Here is a 20,363-nt window from a genome sequence, read left to right as displayed (position 1 = left end):
AGCTCTCTCTTTGGGACGCTGCCCTCGGGGTCACCGCTTCGCCTCGCCCCGGGGGCGTTTTGGGGGGGGGGGGTGTGCTCCCCAAATCCTGCCTCCCTCCTCCCCGCAGCCCCCAAGCAAGCGGCAGGCGCAGCCTCCTTGCACTGGGTATGGAGATCGCATTTATTGAGCCACTCGAGTGCTTGGTACAGAACAGCTATACAGAGATGATACATGGTTGTGCTTCAACACCGTCAAACATTTAGATTCCAGTAACTTCAAGGTAAACAAGTTCCAAGACAGACTAGATTTTTTTTTTTTTAGTTTTTCTTTTTGATAAATTATTTTTTATATAAATAACTGTAACAGAAAAAAAAAATTAATAATGTCCAACATACAGGATCCTGAAGCGTTCTCATTGCTAAACTGAGAAGGAACTCAAACGGGGCAGGAGGACCAAGGGGGAACCAACAAATATCAGTGCAATGATACAGCCTTTGCCCTAAAAATATATATTTAACTTTATGGGCAAGGAGCAGACAGGGAAAGGAGAGAGGGGGAGAACCACCAACGAGGCAAGAAAGAGATTTTGGGGAAGGAAAAGGGGTCACAGCCTTCAGAGGGAGGGAACAGAAGAGAACAAAACGAAGGACCCCAAAATATTGCAGTGCATCTAGTGGCGGGGCGGGGGAGTGGGGGCAATCCTGGGATGTAAAAAACAAAATAAGAGGAGTTTTGGTTAAATCACTATACACCAAGCTGTAAGAACTGCACGAGACACATAATTCATATACACAGGGTCCGCTGGGGGGCCCGGGGGGCTGCGGGGCCTCGGGGCGACGGCACGCTCGGGAATGCTTCACCACGGGGGGGACACGAGCGGGGCAGGGGGCCTCATAGCTTCCTTGTCTGCAGGGATATATATATATATATATATGTGTGTGTGTGTACATGTGCTGCCTGTTAAAAATATACATATATATATATATATCTGTCATCTGAAGGAGTACGTAGCCTGACGGGGAGGGAGGGGCCGTGCAAGCAAACAGGTCCCGTCTGCGGGGTTTGACCGTTCTGGTCCCTTTTTGCGTCGGGATTTGAGGCAGCGTGGGGCAGAGCCCCCCCGTCCCCTGCCAGATGTTGGCACGCACATCTGGGGGGGCAGCCGCCCCCAAAAACAAGGGAAAGGGCACCGGGGGGGGGCTTCTACCCCAAAATGAGCCGGGGGGGAAACACCGCCAGCAGCAGCACGGGCGCGATGCGGGGCAGGAGGGGCGGCCGGCTGTCCGTCCGTCCGTCCGTCCCTGCAGGAACCCAAGGAGGAGTGAAAATTTCAGGGAGGGGTTTTTTTTTTTTTTGGTGTTTTTTCCTGTTGTTTTTTGTCGCCGCTGTTTGCGGGTTACGGGGAAGTGAGCTCCTCAGACAGCGGCAGCTCGGGATGCGGAAGTTATTATTGTTTCTTTTCCTCTTTAGCCACGATGCAGCGCTCCTCTTGATGCGCTTGCATCTGGTGTCCCTTCCCTGCGGTCAGAATGAGACGGGGAAGGAGCGGGGGGGGGGCTCAACACAAGAACAAGAGAGAAAGCTCGGCCGGGCCGGGGTCGGGTTGGGTTTGGGGACAGGGACCGGGACAGGGACGGGGACGCGGTTCGGCACGGGAGCGCGCCCTGGGCCGGGTGCCCGGCGGGGGGGGGGGGGGGGATGCAGTCAGCATCGGGTCGCTGGCGGCGTTTCCTTTTAACTGCTGCTTTCCTCCTCTGTTTTATTGAGCTTCTTCAGCGTGTCCAGCAGTTTCTGTGGGGTGAGGATGTGCGTGGACCCTGCGGGGGGCAGAGAGGGCGAGGGCGTCAGCGCCGGCTTCGTGCGTCCCCCCACACCCTGGCCGATGGCCCCACTCCCCCCCTCCCCCCCAAAGGGTCCCCGGCCCCCCCCCCCCGGCGAGGCCTTACCTGGCAGGAGGGTGCGCACGCTACTGGAAATGCTTGCACAGAAATGAACGCCCATGGGAGGAAAAAACCGGGGAAAGGAAAGGAAAAGGAGAGATGAAGGAGATGGATGGAGCTGGAGGGCGGCGGGATGAGGCCGGGGGGGCCGGGAGGTGCCGGAGGCGCAGCGGGGAAGGGGACGATGGGGACCCTCCTGTCCCCACCGCGGGATGCAGTGGGCACCTGCTGGAAAGCCGGCGGGGGGGCATTGGGGTGGGGGGGGCGCATTGCAAAGGGTGGGGGGGGGGTCAGCGGGACACGGCGCCGAGCATCCCTGGGCAGAAGGGGTGACGGGGGGGGGTAAAAAAGGGGTCGGAGAGGAGGAGGAGGAAGGGGGGGGGGGGGGGGGGGGGAGCTGACTTCTGCAGCTCTGCTCCTGCCTGGCTGTCCCCCCCGGCCTGCGCCTTGCTTGGTCCCCGTGTCCCCGCGGGGGGCTGCAGGGGGCTGCTTCTGCCTGGAGCAGGATGCGGCCGGCGCGATGCTGGGCGCCCTGTGCCCGACCGCTGCTGTGGCAGGAGGAGGGACCTCTGTCCCCGTGTGCCCCGGGGGGGGACAGCAAGTGGCCCTGCCCCATCCCGGGGTGGCCACCACGCCGCCACCACGAAGAGCCGAGCAAAACCAAGATGTCCTACAGAACCAAGGATTTCAGCCCAATTTCTCCCCCGACACACCGCAACGGCGAGAGGAGCCGGGGCAGGCGGCGGGGGCTGCCCCACACGCACACGCGGCCCCCCCCAGGGACACCGCTCCACGTGTCCCCGAGCGGGTGGGACCCTGCCCCGCCGTCCCGGCCCCTCCGGAGCGCGCGATGGGGAGCGGATGGCATGAGGGGGCCGGCGGGGCCGGAGCCATGGCGGCGGGATGATGGAGGCGACGCTGGAGGCGTTCCAGCCCAGGAGGCAGGAGGAACCGCAAGCATTTTCTCGTCAAAAGAACCCGAAAGGAAAAGCAAACCGAAATCATAATTAACGGAAGGACGGAAGAATCAAAGAAAGCCCTTCGGGGAGGAAGAGTTTCTTTTTTCGTTAGTAGGCTGCCTTTACTTGGTTTCTTTGGCTCACTCCATTGCTGGAGCCTGATCCTCAAATGATACCCTAGTGGAGTCCCTGAAGTCGGGGTGCCTCAGGTCCATGAGAAATTTGGTGGGAGTGAGAATGTGAGTAGAACCTGTGGGAGAACAGAGCGGGGCTGACGTCCTGGCTGCAGCCCCGAGGGGCACACAGCATGCACCGGCGCCGGCCGGGGAGCCCGCGGTGGCTCGGGCGCATTTTGGGGAGGGGGGGGGGGACAACGAAGGATGAGCCGCCCGCCCCGAGCATGCGAGGACGGTGGGCGCGGAGAGGTGCGCGGAATGAGATGGGCGAGACGCGGGATGGCGACGGGTCGGGGGGTAGGTGGGGGACGGCGACCGGCTGCCCGAGCCTGTCCTGGGTCTGGCTGCGTTCCCCTGGGGGTCTGGGGGGGGATCTCGGAGCCCCCGCTGGCAGCAGGCAGCGCTGCCACCGTGCACATCACGTCTGACCCGCAGCCTGTCCGACAGCACGGCGGGTGCCGAATGCGGGCACGCTGCGCAGGGCAGGTTGCACGCACGGCACACATCCTGCAAGCCGTGCCGGGCTGCACACACCCTATTGCACACCCGGTGCGTTGCACACCCGGTGCATGCTGTGGTCAGCGTGCCGGGTTGCACACCGCTTCCTTCCTCCCTGCGATACACCCCCAAACGAGCATGCAGCGCTGGGTGCAACGGGGCCAGCGCCAGCTGCACCCCCCCTCCCCAGCTCCTGCACGTCGCGGAGCAAAACTCACCCAGGCGACGAAGAGGGGGGGCAAAGAGGGGGGCGGCTGGGGGGTCAAGCTGTGTCCCCGGGGGGGGGTGACACCAGCAGGACACCTTCGCGCAGAGGCCCTGCAGTCCCCTGGAGGCCGGATTTGGCGGCGGCGGCGCGGGGCGAGCGTGGGATGAGCAGCGGGCGGGGGGGGCGCGGGGCCGGGCCCCCACTCACCTATTAGCACTTCCCACTTGCCGCTGGCTTGCGTCACCTCGTAGGCGCAGCGCATCTCGTTCATGCTCACCCCCCCCAGGATGAAGATGATGAGGCGGGGGCCGCTGCGGTACTCGCCGGGGGCCTTGTTCTTGTGCCAGTGGCCGTAGCGGGCACTAGAGAGGGAGGAGAGGGGTTAGGGACAGCTGTGCAGCTCACCCCGCATTGAGTTAGCTTATTAAAAAAATCCCAAATTAATTAGTTCCCAAATTGCTGCGAAAGCAGGTGATGTCCTCGGCGGCTTTTCAGCCGTAAGGGCGGCTCTTTTTCTGTTACGGGTGGGGAAACTGAGGCACGGGATGGCCGCGAGGGGTAGGGCAGGGGCTGGGTGCCGGTGCCCGCCCCGGCGGGACCCACCTGACGGCGGTGGTGCTGAAGGAGGCGGAGGAGCGGGTGGAGATGTACGGGTAGTGCTTGGTGTCCAGCTTGTCATCGATGGCATCCTGCAGGGGAGAGCCCCACGCGGGCGCTCAGCGAGCAGCCGGGCGCTGCCCGATGCCCACATCCCCAGTCCTCCCTTTCCCTGTCCCCAAACCCCACCAGGATACAGCCTCATGGCACAGACGTTGGGCAGGCAAAGCCCTGTCAATTCAATTAGGTGTTGTTCATTTGCATATCTCTGCATACATTTGCACGGGCTGGCTTTGGGGGAGGATTTGGTTGCGCTCCTGAAATTCAATGCAGCTGGGAGGGGGAAGGTGGTGCCTTTGCTGCGGGGCAGAGGCAGCACAGGGGCTGCAGCGGGGGCGTGGGTCGAGGCTCACCCCGACCTCGAGGTGCCTGCCGAGGTGGGGAAAGGAGGACGGGACCTTCCTCTGCTTGGTTTTCTGACAGCCTCAAGGGCTGGAGCTGACTTCCAAGCATCCCAGCGGGGGGAACCACCCCAGGTAAGGAACATGCTGCTTTGTTCTCGGTGATCACAGCTGGGGGATTAACGTTATCTGTGAGCTGTTCGCTGGGACCTGGCTGCGCTGTGCAGTCCCCACAGATCTGGGGGATCAGCTTTAGGGTGCCCCAGGTGCAAAACGGGGCGAGAAAGTTTGCACGGAGTTGGGTGGAGGAAGGCAAGAGCGAGGCTGCGTGCTTTTGGAAACGAAGGGTGCTTTCGGGCAGAGCCTGGGCTGCCGCCGTGTCCCCCCATCAAAATATGGCCCCGGGGCCGGCTGGCCAGTCTGTCTGTCTGTCCGTGGGAGCAGGTGGGAAATGCCCGTGCTGGGGTGCAGCATCGGTGCCTGGGATGCTGTGGATGAGCCCCACGAAGTTACCCTGATTCAAGGGGCGCCCAAGGGGAAGCAGCGAGGAGAAAGGCGATGCCTGGAGAAAATCATTTCTTGGCTCTGCCCGAGCGCAGGGCTGGGCTTTGTACTGCGGGGACGCTCGGGACACCGTGCTCTGGGGGCTGTGCAACCCCCCCACAGCCCAGCGTGCATATGGGGGCCAGGAAAGCCTCCAAAATCCCCCCTATGTTGGTGCTATCTCAAAGAAACCCCCCCGCAGCCACTGCCTGCATGGCACCACGGGGCTGCGAGCGGCGCAGAGGGTGTGTGGCGGGGAGATGTGCTCTGGGTATTGGGCTGGGAGCCCCCTGCTCCCCACAGGTCCCTGCCCGGTGGTGCTGAGGTCCCTGCTGTGCCCCCCGTCCCCGTCTCACTTCCATGATGTCCTTAATGACGGGGGTCCATCGGGAGAGCTGGTAGGTCTGCTCGCTGATCCGCTCCTTCCGCTCCGGCTTGCTCCGGCGGCGCAGGGTGGACTGGGCACAAGGATGGGGACATCCTGAGCCACGGGAGGGCCACCCCGCCGGGGACATCCCGGGGGACACGAGCAGGGTGGGGGCCTTCTCAGGGGCCGAGGGGGGGGCTGGAGGCGGACACTCACGTCTGTGATGATGGGCACCCCGAGGTGGGCCATGTTGGTGATGATCTCGCTGTCCTCTGCCGGGATCTGGGCGTGCTGGATCAGCTTGTTCAGGTTCTCCTCGGTGATACCTGGAGAGAAATGGGGAAATTTTGGAAAATGGGTCCTCCTGAGGAATGCCTGCAAGTGGGGGCACGGCCCCTCCGTGGTCACCTCAGGACACCTGGCCAGGTGGCGGTCACACAGGGCTGAGCTTTTCCACCCAGCTTTTGCTGGCCCAATCCTGCACCCTGCTCCCAGAGCTGCCTGTGCCCCTTCTCCCCCCGCCCCGCTCTCCTCCTCACCGTTCTTCAGGAAGATGTACAGCAAGATGATGCGGATCTTGTCATAGGTGCTGACGTTCCCGTCCAGCAGGATGGGGACGATGGCCCTCATGGGGTCCTTGATCTTCTCGCCTTCGGCATCGGTGCCCATGGCCAGGTCCTGCAGAGCATGGACGCGCTCGTCACTGCTCAGTGGTGGCTCTGGGCTGCCGGGCAGGAGCCGCTGTCCCTTGGGGATGCTGGGGGGTGTGAGGGGGTGCTGGTACCTGTTCAACTCTGCAGAGCTTGTCCACAGTGCCCTGGTAGTGCTTCATGCAGTCCTCGGCCAGGTGCAGGTGAGTGGAGTACTGGGGAGACACGCGTGGGGCGGACACCCTTGCAGGGCTGGAGCAGCCCAAGGTCCCCGTGCCACCACCCCAGTGCTGCCAGCCCCAGCCCGGAGCCACCTCCCATGGCCAGGGACCCGCCGGGAAAGCCACCTTTGGGTGCTGCCTGTGAGGCTCAGCACCAGTGGCCTTGTTCAGACCTTTCCCCCACTTGCTTTACCTTGCTGAGCTCCTTCTGGTACTGCGGCATCTTCTTCAGCATCTGGGACAGGTCTCTCATGGTGGTCTGTGAGGGAAGGGGACGAGGTCATGCTGGGGGACCTGGGGCCAGGACCCTGAGCGGGGAGGAGATGACCCTGCCCAAACATCCCCTTCTGTCGGGGTTTGGTGGGACACACGTGCACCCTGTGCTGGGGGGACCCTGGTGCCCCTCCAAGGGCGCCTTCCCCATTCCCTCAGCCCCAGGTGTGGGGTCAGTGCCCCACGGCTGCCCCCCTGCCCATCAGGGACCCTTTGCAGCTGTCCCTGAGAGGCTTTGCTGTATCCTGGCCCTTGGGTGCCTGTGCTCGCCGGGAGGTGTCACCTTATCGCCCGTGTTCATCCTCTTGCTCGATGAAAACTCCTTCAGGGACCGGGTCACCTCCCTGGGGACAGGAGGAGGGCACAGCCGTCAGCGCGGAGGGACCGACCCGAGGGGCCGGTGGGGTGCCCAAACGCACCCATGTGGGGCAGGGACAGCAGCGAGGCACCGCGGGGACACTCACTGGGACACCTCCGCGATGTGCTTGTGGCGAAGGGAGACCCAGAGGTCGTCGTCCTCGTCCAGGAGAACCTCCTTAACCCGGGCTTCCCCGATGCCGCTCGTCTCGTACCTGGGAAGAGGGCAGGAGCGGGGTGGAGGGGACGGGGCACACGGTCACACATGGCTCGGGGGAGACAGGGGGGCAGGTGGGGGCTGTTCTCGGCTCTGCCAGCGACGGGGCGAGGTTATTTCAATTTGATTTTACTTCCCACCACCTTCTACCCATTTATAGGTTGGGAAGGGGTTTAGAAAAGGCTTTTGCATCAGCCCTGTGCTGAGCCAACATCATGCCCGCCAGGCTGCGGCTGGGGACGGGCTCTCCCCGGGGGCAGGTCACCACGGGGGTGGCACTCACTTGTAGACGTCGTTCTCGATGGGCAGCAGGTCGTAGCTCATGGCCTGGAAGGTCAGCTCGTGCAGCACCGGGGAAGCGGGGTCAAAGCCGCGGTCCAGGATGAGGAGCTGGGAGCGAGCCTTGTCCGGGCCCTGCCGAGCCACCGCAGCCGTCAGCAGCGGTCCCCGGTGCCACCCGCGGTCAGGGGGTGCCCGCCGAGCAAAATGCCCCGCCTCGTGCCTCCCCCTGCTCACCTCGCCCATGGTGGGGTCGTCAGCCTTGTAGGCATCCAGCTTGTCCTGGATGAGCTGCGCCAGCATGGCGTTGTCTTTGTAGTCCCTGGGGAAGGAGGAGGAGGGAATTTTCCTTTTCCCCTCTCCCCCGGGGAGTTTGGTGCTCTGCTTTGCCCTGCTCTGTCCTACACGAGGCGTCACCCGGATGCCAGGCTCCCAGTCCCCACCTCCCGGCTGCCTCGGCGTGCCCCTTTGTGCCACCTCCCTCCCGTCCTCACCCGCGGTACCGCACGGCCGGGTACTCCTTCAGCGTGGCGCACAGCGTGGCGATCTGCTCCGCCAGCCGCTCCAGGATCGGGTTCTTCATCTGGGCCTTGTGGGGGCTGTAAAAGCTCTGGAAGGAGTCGGCCGAATCCAGGGAGTAGACCTGGGGAGTGCGGCGGGAGGGCGCTTAGCGGGGCCGGGCTGCGGGGGGCATCGAGCAGCCCCAGCGGGTTGGGAAACCCGACCCAAACCCAGGCAGATGTCGGGTCCAGGCTGCAGGTTCAGCGATGTTCGGGGTGTCCCTTGGGCTTTCGGCTGCCACCTCCGTGCCCCAACCCCCTCCCCATCCCCTGCTCCTTGGTGCAGCCCCCGGGCACGTGTGGAGCCCCCAGGAGCTCGCCCAGCCCCTGCACGCAGCATCGCCTGCGCCCAGGCAGGGAACCAGGGAGGCGAGGAGGAGCAGGGACAGTAAAACCAAAGCCAGTTTTGGCATGCATGGGGCCACTAGGAGCTCATCTTCCACCTGCCCTCACCATGGTCTCTCCCAAAATCTGGTGCCAGCCATTCCTCCCTGTCCCCCTTGGCAGGGGGCTGGCTGCCCGGTGCCCCCAGCTGGTGCCGTGCCGGGGGGGCAGAGCCTGACAGCACGGGCACGGGGCCAAGGCGCTAAATCCCCCGCAGCCGATCAGCCCCGAGACGTAATCGAAGGAGACAGGGCGGTGGGAGCAGTGTGGGGAGACGGCTCGTGGGGATTTCTGGCTCTTACACAAATCCTGCTGGGCTGGGGAGGGACCCGGAGCACCCCCCTCTGCCCCGTCCCCTGGGCCGTCCCCAACCCTGACCCACCTGGGATTCGGAGGGCAGGAAGGCGATGTTGATCTCGGTCAGGGTCTTGATGACCTTGGCAGCTCGGGATTTCACCAGCTCGTTGAAGAGGGCGTCGGGGCAGGCTGGAGGGGAGGGAGAGGAGGAAGCAGCGCTCAGGGCATGGCGGCCATGCTCCCGTGGTCCTGCCCTGCCCAGGCATCCCTCCCACCCGCTTTTCTGTGCATGTTTTAGTGGAATCGTTCCCTTCTCTTGGTTGCATGATGTGTTTTGTGATGGTGGGGGGGATGCTGCCTGCAACGCCTGGGGGTGAGGAGCCCAGATCCCACTTCTGGTGCGCACAAACCCGCCCGTGGCCACGGCCCAGCCCCGTCCCGCAGCTCCCCGCAGGCACCCCCCCGCTCTCTGCTCCTTGCCCCGGCCCCGCAGTACTCACAGTCAGTGAAGAAGACGTGGGCAGCTCTGTACTTGGAGGTGGGGGGGTCCTTGAAGTCGTTGATGAGGGAGTGGATGGACTGCAAGAGAGACGCGAGCGGCTGGGCTGGGCAGGGCAGCCCCGCGTCGCGGCACCCCCGAGCCCGGGGAGCAGCACCCTGCACCCCCAGCCCTGCACCCCGCGGGCTTGGCACAGCCCCCTCAGCACCACGACCCGTGCCAGAGCCCGGGTGGCTCCCATGGGCGCAGATCCTCCTCCTCCTCCTGCCCCCAGCCCCTGCTCACCTTCTCAGAGGGCGTGATGAGATAGACAGCCTCCAGGCTGGGCAGCGGCTCCCGACGCTTGTTGATGTCTTCCACGACTGGGGGGGGGAAACACAGGGGCCGTGCCAGGGTGGTGGCACCAGCTGCCAGCCCCTCGGTGGCCAAAATGTCCCCGGCTGCTCATCCCTGCCCACGTGGCAGCTGGGGCTGTCCCCAGCCTGTCCCAGCCCTCTGTCACCCTATGGGAGGCACCTGGGTGCTTGAAAAGGTCCCGGGTGGGGGCGGTGGATTTGTCTGTGTGTTGCTGTGCCGTGGCTGCTTTGGTCCGTCCCCGTGTCCCTGTGCTGCAGGGGAACACTTGGGGGTGATGCTGTGGCTTGGGACGTGGTGGTGCCCCCTGGGACAAGCCCCCAGCACCTCCCGAGGCACCGCCAGTGTTTCGGTCTCCCCTCTGAGTGCCGCAGGCAGCTATTTATAGGGCTGAGATAAAATAACACCTGGCCTCCTCCTCGCCATCCTCCTTGGACCCAAGCACTGCCAGGAGGCGAGGTGCTCGGTCTCCCTCGGCCCCCGTGGGCTGGGAGGGGGCCCACGGGCACCCGGCGCGGGATGGAGACGGGGGGCTGAGCGCCAGGGGTGCGCCTGCCCTTCCTGCAACAAGCTCTGCGGGAGGTGTGCGCGGCGCTGTACTCACTCGTGATGCCCTCCGTCATGATGTCGGTCATTTTGCAGCAGGAGGACAGCATGCGCATGCTGAGCTGGTCCACCACCAGCACCTGGGGAGAGCGGACACCAGCTGGGGACGGGGAAGCAGGGAAAAGCCCTGCCCTGCACCCCACCAGTGCCCTGGGGCTCCCAGCCCGCTCCGGCCCCTTCCCAGCTTCATCCTCCTCCTCCTCCTCCAGCTCCGCTGCTCACCTTCCATTCTCCCTTCTTCTTCACCTTCCGGATCACATCGTGCATAATCTCTGCAAGAGATAGGGAGCAGGGGGTGGTGTGAGCACCCCGAGCCTCCCCGCAGCACCCCGTGGTGCCCACCTGCAGCTGGGGGGTTGTACTGGGGGCACTGGAACCCCCCCATTGCTTATGGGGCCGTGCCAGCCCCACCGCACCCCTCCTGGGGGTCCTGAAATTGCCATCCTGGGATGGCTGAGGGCAGCCACTCGCTCAGTAGGGTTTCTTTTTGGGGTGGCAGGGGTGTTTTGGGGACCTGGCAAAAGGGGTGACCGCCGGCACCCACATTTGGTTGAGCACAGAGGCTGAGCCCATGCAGTGGGGAGCAGGGAGCAGGACCCAAAAGCACGCCCCAGATGGCAGAGGGACGTGGGGGTCCCCAGGGGCCACCCCACGCGCCTCAGCCCTAATCCGAAGCGCCGGGAAAACAACAGCGGCTTAAGGGCTCCTTTTAGCAACAAGGCCCAGGCGGCCTCAGCCTGCTCCTTGTAATCCCCCGCAAGCTCATTTCGCACCCGTCCCTGCCGCACTTACACAACCAGCCGGGGCCGTCGTCCCCGCGCTGTCCCCTCGCGGCCGGGCCACCCCTGCCCGTTCCCTGGGCGCAGGCACCCCGGTATCAGCGCTGGGGTTGGGGGGGCAAGCCCCAAAGGTCCCCTGTGTCCCTGAAAATGAAGGGCCACCCCTGCAAAGCTGGTGGACTGCCTGGCTGGGCTTGGGGAAGGGTCTGCGTCCGTGCCACGTCCCGGTGCTGCCCTCCTGGGGGGCTTTGCTCCAACCCCCTGGGTCCCCAGGACAGGGATGGGGGTACCCAATTAAAACCCCAATTAAAACCCCATCAGGAAATGTTTCTAAATTACATAATGTGGAGGGTTGTGGGGGCAGTTGGTGCAGGTGCCACCCTGCCAGCCTCGTCCTGGGGAGCTTCCCCCATGGGAGCAACCCCACGGGTGCTGGTCCCACGGGCAGAGCTCGGCGCAGGTTTATATGGGGCAGCTGGGGACCTGAATTTGCCTCATTCCAGGACAGGGCTTGAGGGAGGCACACAGAGAGGACTGCCTGGGGAGCTCCCGGCCCTATAAATGTCTGTGTTTGGGTGATGCTCAATTTGGGCGCACAGCCCCATTTTCCTGCCCTACCAGGTGCTGTGAAGCTGCAGGGGCACGGGGCTGGCAGCAGCGTAAAACCCGCTGCAGAACTCGGAGGTTCCCGCTGCTGTCAGTGCACACATGGCTCCTTCCCTGCTAGGTCCCCCTGGGGGAGCCCCAAAAGATGCTGGCCGTGACCTTGGGGTGCTGCCCGGCCTTGCTCACATCCCGTAGCTTCTCCCTTGGGTGCGGGGCACCTGCAGGCCACAGGGGGTGTAACTGGGAACAGGCGGCGTTGGTACCGCGGTGGGGCCGCCCTGTGCGCACCCCAAGCCCCGTGGTGCACCCAGACCCAGGTCACCCAAGCAGCAAAAATGCAATGCCTTAACGGGGAATCTTCCTTTGCCGTGGGCAGGATGCAGCAGAGAGCGCTGCCCACATTGTCCCCTGGTTCCCTGCTGGTGCTGGGGACCCCCCGCAGCCCCCGCACTGCGCCGACAGCCGCAGTCCCCACCGGGGCTGCGTTCGCTCAGCTTTGAGCAGCCAGCGCCCGCTGACAAACATTGCCGGCTCCTGCCAGAGGCTCCTTCCCTCTTTTCATTCCTCATCTTCGGCTCCTTCCCCTGAGCGAGGACCCGGGAATAACAGCGCTGTTTGCCAGGCACCGTCCCACACCCCACGCAAACAGAGCACCGAGGCGATCCCGGTGGGGACAGGGCTGGGCTCCTGGAGCCGGGCAGCCGGGCAGAAATCCTGCCCTTGCAGCAGTGTGTTGCTCCGGGACAGGGAGAGGAAGGAAGGAAGGAGGCTGGGAAGAAGAAGGAAGGAGGCTGGGAATGAGCGTCCTGCAGCCAGGGGCTGCGGGGAAGGTGCCTCGGGTGCCTCAGTTGCTGCTGGCCCTGCAGCTGTTTGTCCATGGACCAAAACCGGTGAGGATGGCAAGGGAGAGGGGATGCCAGCGAAGACGAGTCGTCGAGGATGAGCAATGCAAAGGCATCCTTGAGCCAATTCGGCACTCGGCAAGAGGGGAAACAGCAGCTTCCCTGTTCCCTGGGGCCTCGAGTCAAGCCTGGTCACTCCTGGGAAGAGATGCTCTCACGTACACACGCTAGCAGGTCAGATGCTGCAGCCCGTGCCCTCAAATGGTCTCAGCCAGAGCTTTTGGGCTCTAACGTCAGCTGGTGACGCCCGCAGCCGAGCTTTTCATCCTGGAGATAGCCCAGGTTTCAGGGGGGAATACGTGTGTGTATCCAACCCATCCAGTGCCCCCACCTCTCGGACGCCTTCAACGCGTTGCTTCTGCTCCCTTCAGGCCGGAAGGATTTTAATCACAATTTCTGCTGAGAACGGACAACGCAGACGGCTCGGGGCTTATCCTCCGATGGAGAGAAGACACCAACGCCTTTGGACAAGGAAGCCCGTCTCACCTCAAACAGAGGACCTCCGCTAAGATGGTCCTAACATGGTGGCACTTTTGTGCCACCCTGGGACACCTTGAGCGACGCACCCACGAGCTGCTACCTCCCCGGCCACCCCCTCCCTCGGCAGGGCTCCTCCTGGGGCGACGGGTGGCACGAAGATGTCCCACCGCATCGTCCTCAGCCAGGGCCAGAGGCTGGTGACACGGTGGCCTAGTAGGACTCGAGCCCGTCCGTCGCTGCAAGAGGCTTAGCGGTGTTACGGACCCGGGGCTGCCCTGCCTGCCTCGGGGACCGACCGTGGGGTCTCCGCTCCTGGGGGAGGAGGTCCACCGGCAGCGGAAGCAGCAGAGCCGGGTCCCAGCCAGCACCGGGTGCTGGAGCACCAGGACGGGGGCGCTGCTCCCGGGGGTGTTCGGCAGCGATGGCCAAGCCCTTCCCTAATGCAGAAATTACGAAACCAAACTCCTGCTGCTCGGAAACGCTCCTCTGCCACCACGTCCCCGGCCCTTGTGTGCGGCACACCTTGTCCTGGTGTGGTGTGGGATGGAGTGCCGTGAGGGATGGCAGGAGACCAGAACTGCCCGTGGTCCTACAGGGCTGGGTGACCCTAACCACGGGCTTCTCCTTGCCACAGGCAGGGCTCAGTCCCTTCACCCTCCTCCTGTGTCCTCCGTTTGGGATCCAGCGTCCTGGAGCCACCCGGGGAGCTGGACCCCAGGACCCACGGTGAGGTTTGCTCCAGACCCACCTCCCTCACGGAGCTGTCACGACGCATCCTTGAGACGAGCGTGTTTGTCTTCAGGTTGGCTTGGCAACTGCTTTTTGCTGGTTCGTTAACTAATTGGTGAAGGCAGTGCGAACATTACCTCGACAGAACCACACTCAGACGTAGCAGACCATGTATCCACCTCCAAACCGCCCTCAGCTGGGGACCTACAGGTGCCAGCATCCCGTCCCCAGGCAGTCCCTGGTCAATAGGACCAGAGGGTGGCAAGGAGGCCATGAACCCATTGGGGCACAGAGAAGAACTGCATTTATGGGAGCCAAAACAACTTCACAGCCTCGACAGGGGCAGGGCAGAGACCTGGAGAATGGCTCAGGACTTTGGGAGCATGGCCAGAAGGACGTGAGGAAGATGAAAGGCACGATCAAAAAATCAAAAAATGGTAAAATTCATAAGGATTTTCACTGCGGGCCCGCTCCTGACACGGGTTCTTCAGGTCTGCATGAGGACCTGGGAGTCAAGCAGAGCTTCTCCTGCTGGGTGCTCAACGGGGCACAGACCACAGCAGGTCCCTTCTGAGGGCATGGCCCTTCCCTGTGCTTGTTCTCTTCCCTGAGGCGTTCCCATCCTCGGTGGAGATGCTGAGGAGATGCCGTACCCGGCTGCCAGCAGCTGCAGGCGCCAGGAGCTTTCCTGTGGCAGGATGGGACACGCAGGGCCACCGCATCCCGGGGTGGGTGATCCCCAGGGGTAGGTGATGCTCTCCTCTGTGCACATGTCCTCATGGCTTTCTGCCCTGCTTCTCCTCCGCGTTGACCAAGAGGGAGCAAAACGCCGACAACCTGGGGTTGCACGGGTCCAACTCCAAGCGATCCCCTAGTGGCACATCTCCCCATCCCATGGGCTCCACGAAGGACCCTCCATGCCGTACGTGTGCCGACCTGTGCGTGCCCATGCGTGTGTTTCTACGTGGTTGATGTGGAAGCCCCCACGTCACTGTGCCTTCAGCCTGATTTATTTTCTCCCTCCAGAACACAGCAGCCGTGAGCTCCCTCCTGCACGGCGAGCTGGTGGGCGCAGCATCTGCTGACGGCCGCGTGGTGGTGAGTCTCTTCTTAAACGCCTGGGTTTTGGGGAGATTTCTCCCAAGCCATTTTTCCTCAGAGGTGCCAGGGAATTGGGCCCAGACCTTATTTATTTATTTATTAAGAGAGGAAATTTCTAGGTCTGGTGGCTTTTTCTGCTTTCTTGCACGTGCAGACATCAGTGGGTGGACGCAGACCTGCCGAAGTGATCTGTAGCGCTCACAGTGACGTATGGAAAAGAATTTTTTCAGGCCCAGGTGTAGACCATGGACTGGAGGCTAAAAGTGCTAAATTTTCAAGCCGTGACCCAACTTGGAGCCGATGCCGGAGGCAAGGCAAAACGATCCCCGAGGACAAACACAAAAGCCCCAGCAGGGGCTTTGCCAAGCGCCCGCTCTCATCAGAGTTATGGGGTCTGCTCCTGGCTGTGAGGACGGGGCATGCCGAGCTGATGGCAGGGCTGGATGCTCTGCCCCATGCAGGGAGGGGGATGAGGAGGATGCGACGTGCACCCATGCCATGTCCCCACCACGCTGGCCCGGTCCCGTGGCCTTCATCACCTCCTCTTCCTCCTCTTGTGCGTAGCAGGGACCTGCCCGGAGCTGGCTCTGGGGCAGTACACAAGCCCCGTACCCCAAGATGGACTCGGAGCATCCTGTATTTGGCCCCAAAATCCTCCCGTGCCCTCAGAAAGGTGTTGGCAGCACGAGGTGTCCCCAGCCGCCCGGGCGAGTCACGCACCAGCTCCGCAGGTCCCCGGGGGCCCCGGCCGTGCCCTGAGGCTGGCAGCGAGCCCGCAACCCTGCCCTGCCCTGCCGGTGCCACCCAGCTTGGCGTGCACCCACTCCCTGGGCTGTCACCTCCCCGGAGAGACAGATGGGGACACCGGGTGACGTGGCACGGCCTCGGCGCTGGGGGTCCACGGGGGATTTTAGCATGGGCTGGAGGGAGCTGCCGTGAGGATGCTCTGCCCTGGGGCAGGGTGGCCGCGGGGGGCAGCAGGGCGCTGGGCAGCTGCCGGAGTCACAGAACCATTGAGGTTGGAGCTCTCCTGGGGCTGCTCTGCTTCAGCCACCCTTGGTGACAAAAGGGCCCCCCCGGGGACATCGCTCTCCTCTTGCAGGTGAAGGTGTCCGGGGGTTTTCAGACCCAGCACCGGTACCGTGGTGGCAGCTTGCCTCGCTGGTGATGGCTCGGTGAAGTAAGCCCACCTTCCTCCTCCTCCTCCTCCTCACCGCAGGGTGCCGCGGGAAGGCTCGGGGACCCAAAGAGGCCCTGAGGCTGCCTGGGTGCAGCGTGTAGCACAGGGACAGGCGAGGACAGGAGGAATGTCCACCTGGTGGGGGTTAGGTGAAGATTTGGGGATGAGGGCCTCAGAGGTGGGCCCAGCTGCCACAATCGGACAAAATTTTTCCAGCTGGCACCCGAAGACACCAGAAGGACCGGCCCCAGAGGAGAGCAGATCCTGGTATGGATGCGGCCATTGCTGCTGGATGCGGGGACGTGCAGGGACAGCCCGGCTGGGGGGTGACAACGGGGGCCCGGGGCACCTGTGACACCCTGCCCACCCGCTCCCAGCTCTCTGGGGGCCCCCGGAGCGCATCTTGCTCCAGCACCAGCTGGTCAGAGGAATAATCCTGGCCTGGAGGGAAGCCAGGGCGGAATGCAGCTCTGGAGGTGGGGCCGTGGCAGCGCGCAGCATCCCTCCATCCATCCCTCCTCCCTCCTTCCTTCCCTCCTCCGAGGATGCCCGCAGAGGGATCCTGCCCTCGGGTCAGCCCCAGGGCACAGGCTCAGCCCTCCTGCTCTCCCGGGTGAGCGTTTCCCCCCCAGTCCCCCGCGGGTGCCCCTCGGGGAATCGCTGCCCTGGTGCAGTGGGGGAGAGCCGCAGTGGGGAGGGGGAGCTCCGGGTACCCTGCGGCTCCTGGCACCGGGGAGCAGCCCTGGCTGAGAACAGCACCACAAAGCAGGAACGGCCCCAGTGAGACCCGGAGCATCCCCACGGCAGCCTGAGGAGCCCCCAGCCCCAGGTTGGGGGTGGGCTGGACCCCCCCAGCGCTCCCGCAGGAGCCCCATCCCTGCATCCTATGCAGCATTTTGCCCGCACGCGGAGCCCTGCCCTCTCCTTCCAGCCACCCACGCTCCGCAGGCAGCCCGGCTGTGGGGCCGGCGCCCCGCTGCCCCTTACATTCCCCAGCCCGGACCCCTGTTTTTGGGGAACCAAACCCCGAAGGGACGGATCCGGCCAGATTTCCATGACGCTGGCTTGAGCCCGTGTGCGTGCACACGCGTGTGTGCGTGTGTGTGTGTGCACAGCCGTGATCGCCCCCAGCCTGTGACAATGAATGAAAATAAGGGACAGGGGACACGCAGCGGTGCTGGTCTCTGTCCCCTCGTCACCGAGGGCAAGGTCCTGGGGCCCTGTTTGGGGGGGGTGCAGGATCCGCTCCCCCCCCCCCAGCTGGGGGCTGCCCCTTTCTCTCCCCAGCCCCCTGCTCGGGCGGGGGGGGGTCCAGCCCCCCAGGATGACACCCAGCAAAGCCCCCCCCTCCCAGAGCCCATCCTGCAGCAGAGAAGCCGGGGGGGGGGGGGGGAGGGGGGGGCATTTTCCTGCATTTTCCATTTCGTTTCCCAACCTGCTCGGCTCCGACCCCCCCCAGCACCCCCCTTAATGCAGCACCCCGGGGCGGCTTGGGGCGGGGGGGGGGGGGGGAGGGACGGGGACTTGCGCAGCCCCCTCCCCGGGCAGGTACCGGCTGGGAACAAAGCGGGGCCATCAATCCGGGGGGGGTGGGGGGCATCAATCCGGGGGGGGTGGGGGGGGTGTTGGATTTCCCCCCCCCCCCCTCCATCCCCACCCACCCGATCACACCACCAGCCCCGGCCGCACCATCTGCACCGCTGCGGGAGGGTTTCGCTGCCTCCGCAGCCGGAGGAGCCATCGCGGCCGCGGGGATTTCTCCCGTTGCAGCCCCCCCCCCCCCCCCCCCCAAAACAAAAATAAAAATAAAAAATAACCCCAGCCCCTGCTACGGAGATCAGTCCCGCAAGATGGGCGCTGGGGGGGGGAGGGGGGGGGGCAAAAAAGCCGCGGGGAGCCCCGGGGGAAGTTTCCCCCGGCTCCTGCCCTTTTCGCTCCGGTTTCCTTCTTTTTCCGCGCAGATTTTCGCGCCGGGGAAGGGAGGCACAAACATTTCCCACCCCCCCCCCACCACCACCACCACGTCCAGCCCGGGGCTTTTCGGAGCCCCCCCCCGGCAGCAGGCCGTCGGAGAGCAGCCGGGCTTGCGGCAGGAGGGGAAGGAGGAAGCGGAGCCGCGGCTCCTCCGTTCCGCCCCGCGGCCCCGGCCAAAAACAGCGACCCCGGAGGGCACCGAAATCCCCGGCCCCGGGCCCCCCGGGGGGGGGAGCTGATCGGGGCTGGGGGGGGGGGGTGTGTGGGGGGGAAGGGGTCACCCCCTCCCCGGGGACGAGGGGAAAAAATTATTTGTATTTGCATTAAGGAGCCCCCCCGGGGAGGGGTTTGGTGCAGACAAAGCGGCGGGCGCACGGCCTGGCGCGGCGCTGGGCACGGACACCCCCGTGCCCCCCCCCCCCCCCCCCCCCCATTATGTCCGTCCCCCCCCCCATTCGGTGCCCCCCCCCCCCCCCGTCCCATTTGGGGGCCGTTCGGGTTTTGCTGCTTGCGCCCCGCTCGCCTCTCGCCCGTTCAGATCCGGGGAAAAAGGCTCCGGCGCCTCCCGCTTCCTCCTTCCCCCCCCCGCCATTTATTTATTTATTTATTTTTTACCGCCGCTCCCCCCCCACCCCCCACCCCCGCGCCGCCCTTCAGCACTGCAGACAAACCCCAACAGCTTCAAAACACCCCCCCCCCCCAAAAATAAAAAATAGGAAACGGAGGGGGACAACCCCCCCGCCCCCCCCCCCCGCTGTCCCCGCGTCCTGCCCGCTGTCCCTCGAGCCCCCCCCCCCCGGAGCCGCTGCCCCCCCCCCCCCGGCTCCGTTTTGGGGCATCCGCAGCATCCCCCCCCCCCCCCCCAGGGGGGCATCTCCCCGCGGGATGCCCCCCCCCGCCCGGAGCCCGGCCTTTTTCATCTCCCCCCCCCCCCTTTCTTATTCTGCCCCCCCCCCCGCTCAATTTTCGGCCCCCCCCCCCCAGCGATGCGCGGCCGGGCTCTTACTTTCTCCGACCACAGCCTTGAGTCCGATGGGGGCCATGGTGCCGGGGGGGGGGTCGTGCCGGGGTGGGGGGGGGCGCAAGGAAACGAGGAGTATGGGGGGGGGGGAGGGGGGGGCCGGACAAACGGCCGGACAGCCGCTGCGGGTGGCGGTGGCAGCGAGGATGCGGGGACAGAAGATGCCGCGGGGGGGGGGGGGGCAAGGGATGGGGGGGGGGCGACACCGGGGCCGGGGGGGGGGGGGGACACCGGGCTCCGGTGGTGGCCGCGGCGGGGCTCAGCTGACTGCGCGCAGGGGGCGGGACGGGAGGGGGGGGGACAAGGGGGGGGCGCACACGTCACTTAGCCCCGCCCCCCCTCCCCGCCCCCCACCGCAGCGACCGCCCCCCCCAGCATCCCCCCCCCCCTTCCATCGCTGCGCCCCCAGCCCCGCACCCCGTTTCGCAATATTTTGCCGTATTTTGCCATGTTTTGGACTGTTTTTGCCGTATTTTGCCATATTTCGCGGTATTTGTGTCCTGCCCCCCCCCCCCCCCCCACTCCAGTCTCCCCTCTACCCACACCCTGGGGTTGGTGGGGCGGTGGGAAATGTGCCCCCCCCCCCCCCCCCCCGGTCCCCAGCGTGTTTTGGGTTTATTTCGCGGCAAAATATCCGCGCCCCCCCCCCCCCCCCCGGGGTGCAGAGGATGGGGACACTCGGGATGGGCACAGCCCCTGCTCCCACTGGGGGGGATGTAAATGGGGGGGGGGGGCAATGCTGGGTGCTGCTGGGGGGGGCATTTCCCCAGGGTGGGGGACAGGGGGGTCCGGGGGGGGGTTGTGGAAGCCTTGTGCCGGCTCCCAGGGCCGGATTCGGGGGCTCCCCCCCCGCGTGGGCAGGGTGTAACGGGGTGTAAGGGGCAGGGGGGTGGGGAGGGGGCACGGGGGGGCTCCCGAAGGCCCCCCCATGGGTGCGGGTGCGTGGCCGGGTGTTTGCTGTGGGGTCACACATCCAGCTTTGGCTCTATTTCCACTTTATTTATCGGGATGCTGTGGGACGGCTGAGCTGTGCCACGCCGGGTTCCCGGCACCTTTTGGTGCTTCAGAAGGAAAATGGGGGCCTCGGGGAAATCCAAGGGGATGGGAAGCTCGTCCCGGCCCCCCCCCCCCCCCCCCCCCAAGTCACCCCGGGCGGACGTCTCCATCCATCCTCCGCTCCCAACGCCGCTCTCTTTGTTAAAAATAAGCCGGAGTTTGGTTTG

General features: G+C 64.8%; 1 protein-coding gene across 2 annotated transcripts; it reads right to left on the bottom strand.

The window, feature by feature from the left end:
• Nucleotides 1-138: 138 nt before the first annotated feature.
• Nucleotides 139-19,436, bottom strand: STXBP1 (syntaxin binding protein 1). Of its 2 annotated transcripts, XM_040531876.1 has the most exons (20): nucleotides 19,126-19,415; nucleotides 10,591-10,640; nucleotides 10,367-10,448; nucleotides 9,694-9,770; nucleotides 9,410-9,488; nucleotides 8,995-9,098; nucleotides 8,163-8,311; nucleotides 7,906-7,990; nucleotides 7,673-7,803; nucleotides 7,280-7,387; nucleotides 7,099-7,159; nucleotides 6,736-6,801; nucleotides 6,456-6,536; nucleotides 6,211-6,349; nucleotides 5,888-5,997; nucleotides 5,661-5,762; nucleotides 4,367-4,452; nucleotides 3,971-4,125; nucleotides 3,008-3,131; nucleotides 139-1,799 (listed from the first exon to the last, which is right to left on the bottom strand). In XM_040531876.1, the coding sequence occupies exons 1-19, from the start codon at nucleotides 19,160-19,162 to the stop codon at nucleotides 3,022-3,024; spliced, it is 1,812 nt and encodes a 603-aa protein (XP_040387810.1). In that variant the 5' UTR covers nucleotides 19,163-19,415; the 3' UTR covers nucleotides 139-1,799; nucleotides 3,008-3,021. The 2 variants fall into 2 exon arrangements, with proteins under 2 accessions (XP_040387810.1, XP_040387812.1); XM_040531878.1 differs by lacking the exon at nucleotides 3,008-3,131 and having other exon boundaries at nucleotides 19,126-19,436.
• Between the last annotated feature and the right edge of the window lie 927 nt (nucleotides 19,437-20,363).

This window comes from Cygnus olor, chromosome 19 (genome assembly GCF_009769625.2).
Source record: "Cygnus olor isolate bCygOlo1 chromosome 19, bCygOlo1.pri.v2, whole genome shotgun sequence".
NCBI classification, from domain to species: domain Eukaryota; kingdom Metazoa; phylum Chordata; class Aves; order Anseriformes; family Anatidae; genus Cygnus; species Cygnus olor.
This window is presented reverse-complemented; position numbering and strand designations above follow the sequence as displayed.

What these genes read in the sequence shown, in the direction of transcription:
- STXBP1 (XM_040531876.1), bottom strand. Translation starts at nt 19,162, where the DNA reads ATGGCCCCCATCGGACTCAAGGCTGTGGTCGGAGAAA. An exon ending in CATGACGGAGGGCATCACGA is followed by an intron (nt 9,771 to 10,366) that starts GTGAGTACAGCG and finishes TCCCCCCCCCAG; the next exon opens with TCGTGGAAGACATCAACAAG. An exon ending in ACCAGAAGGAGCTCAGCAAG is followed by an intron (nt 6,537 to 6,735) that starts GTAAAGCAAGTG and finishes GTGTCTCCCCAG; the next exon opens with TACTCCACTCACCTGCACCT.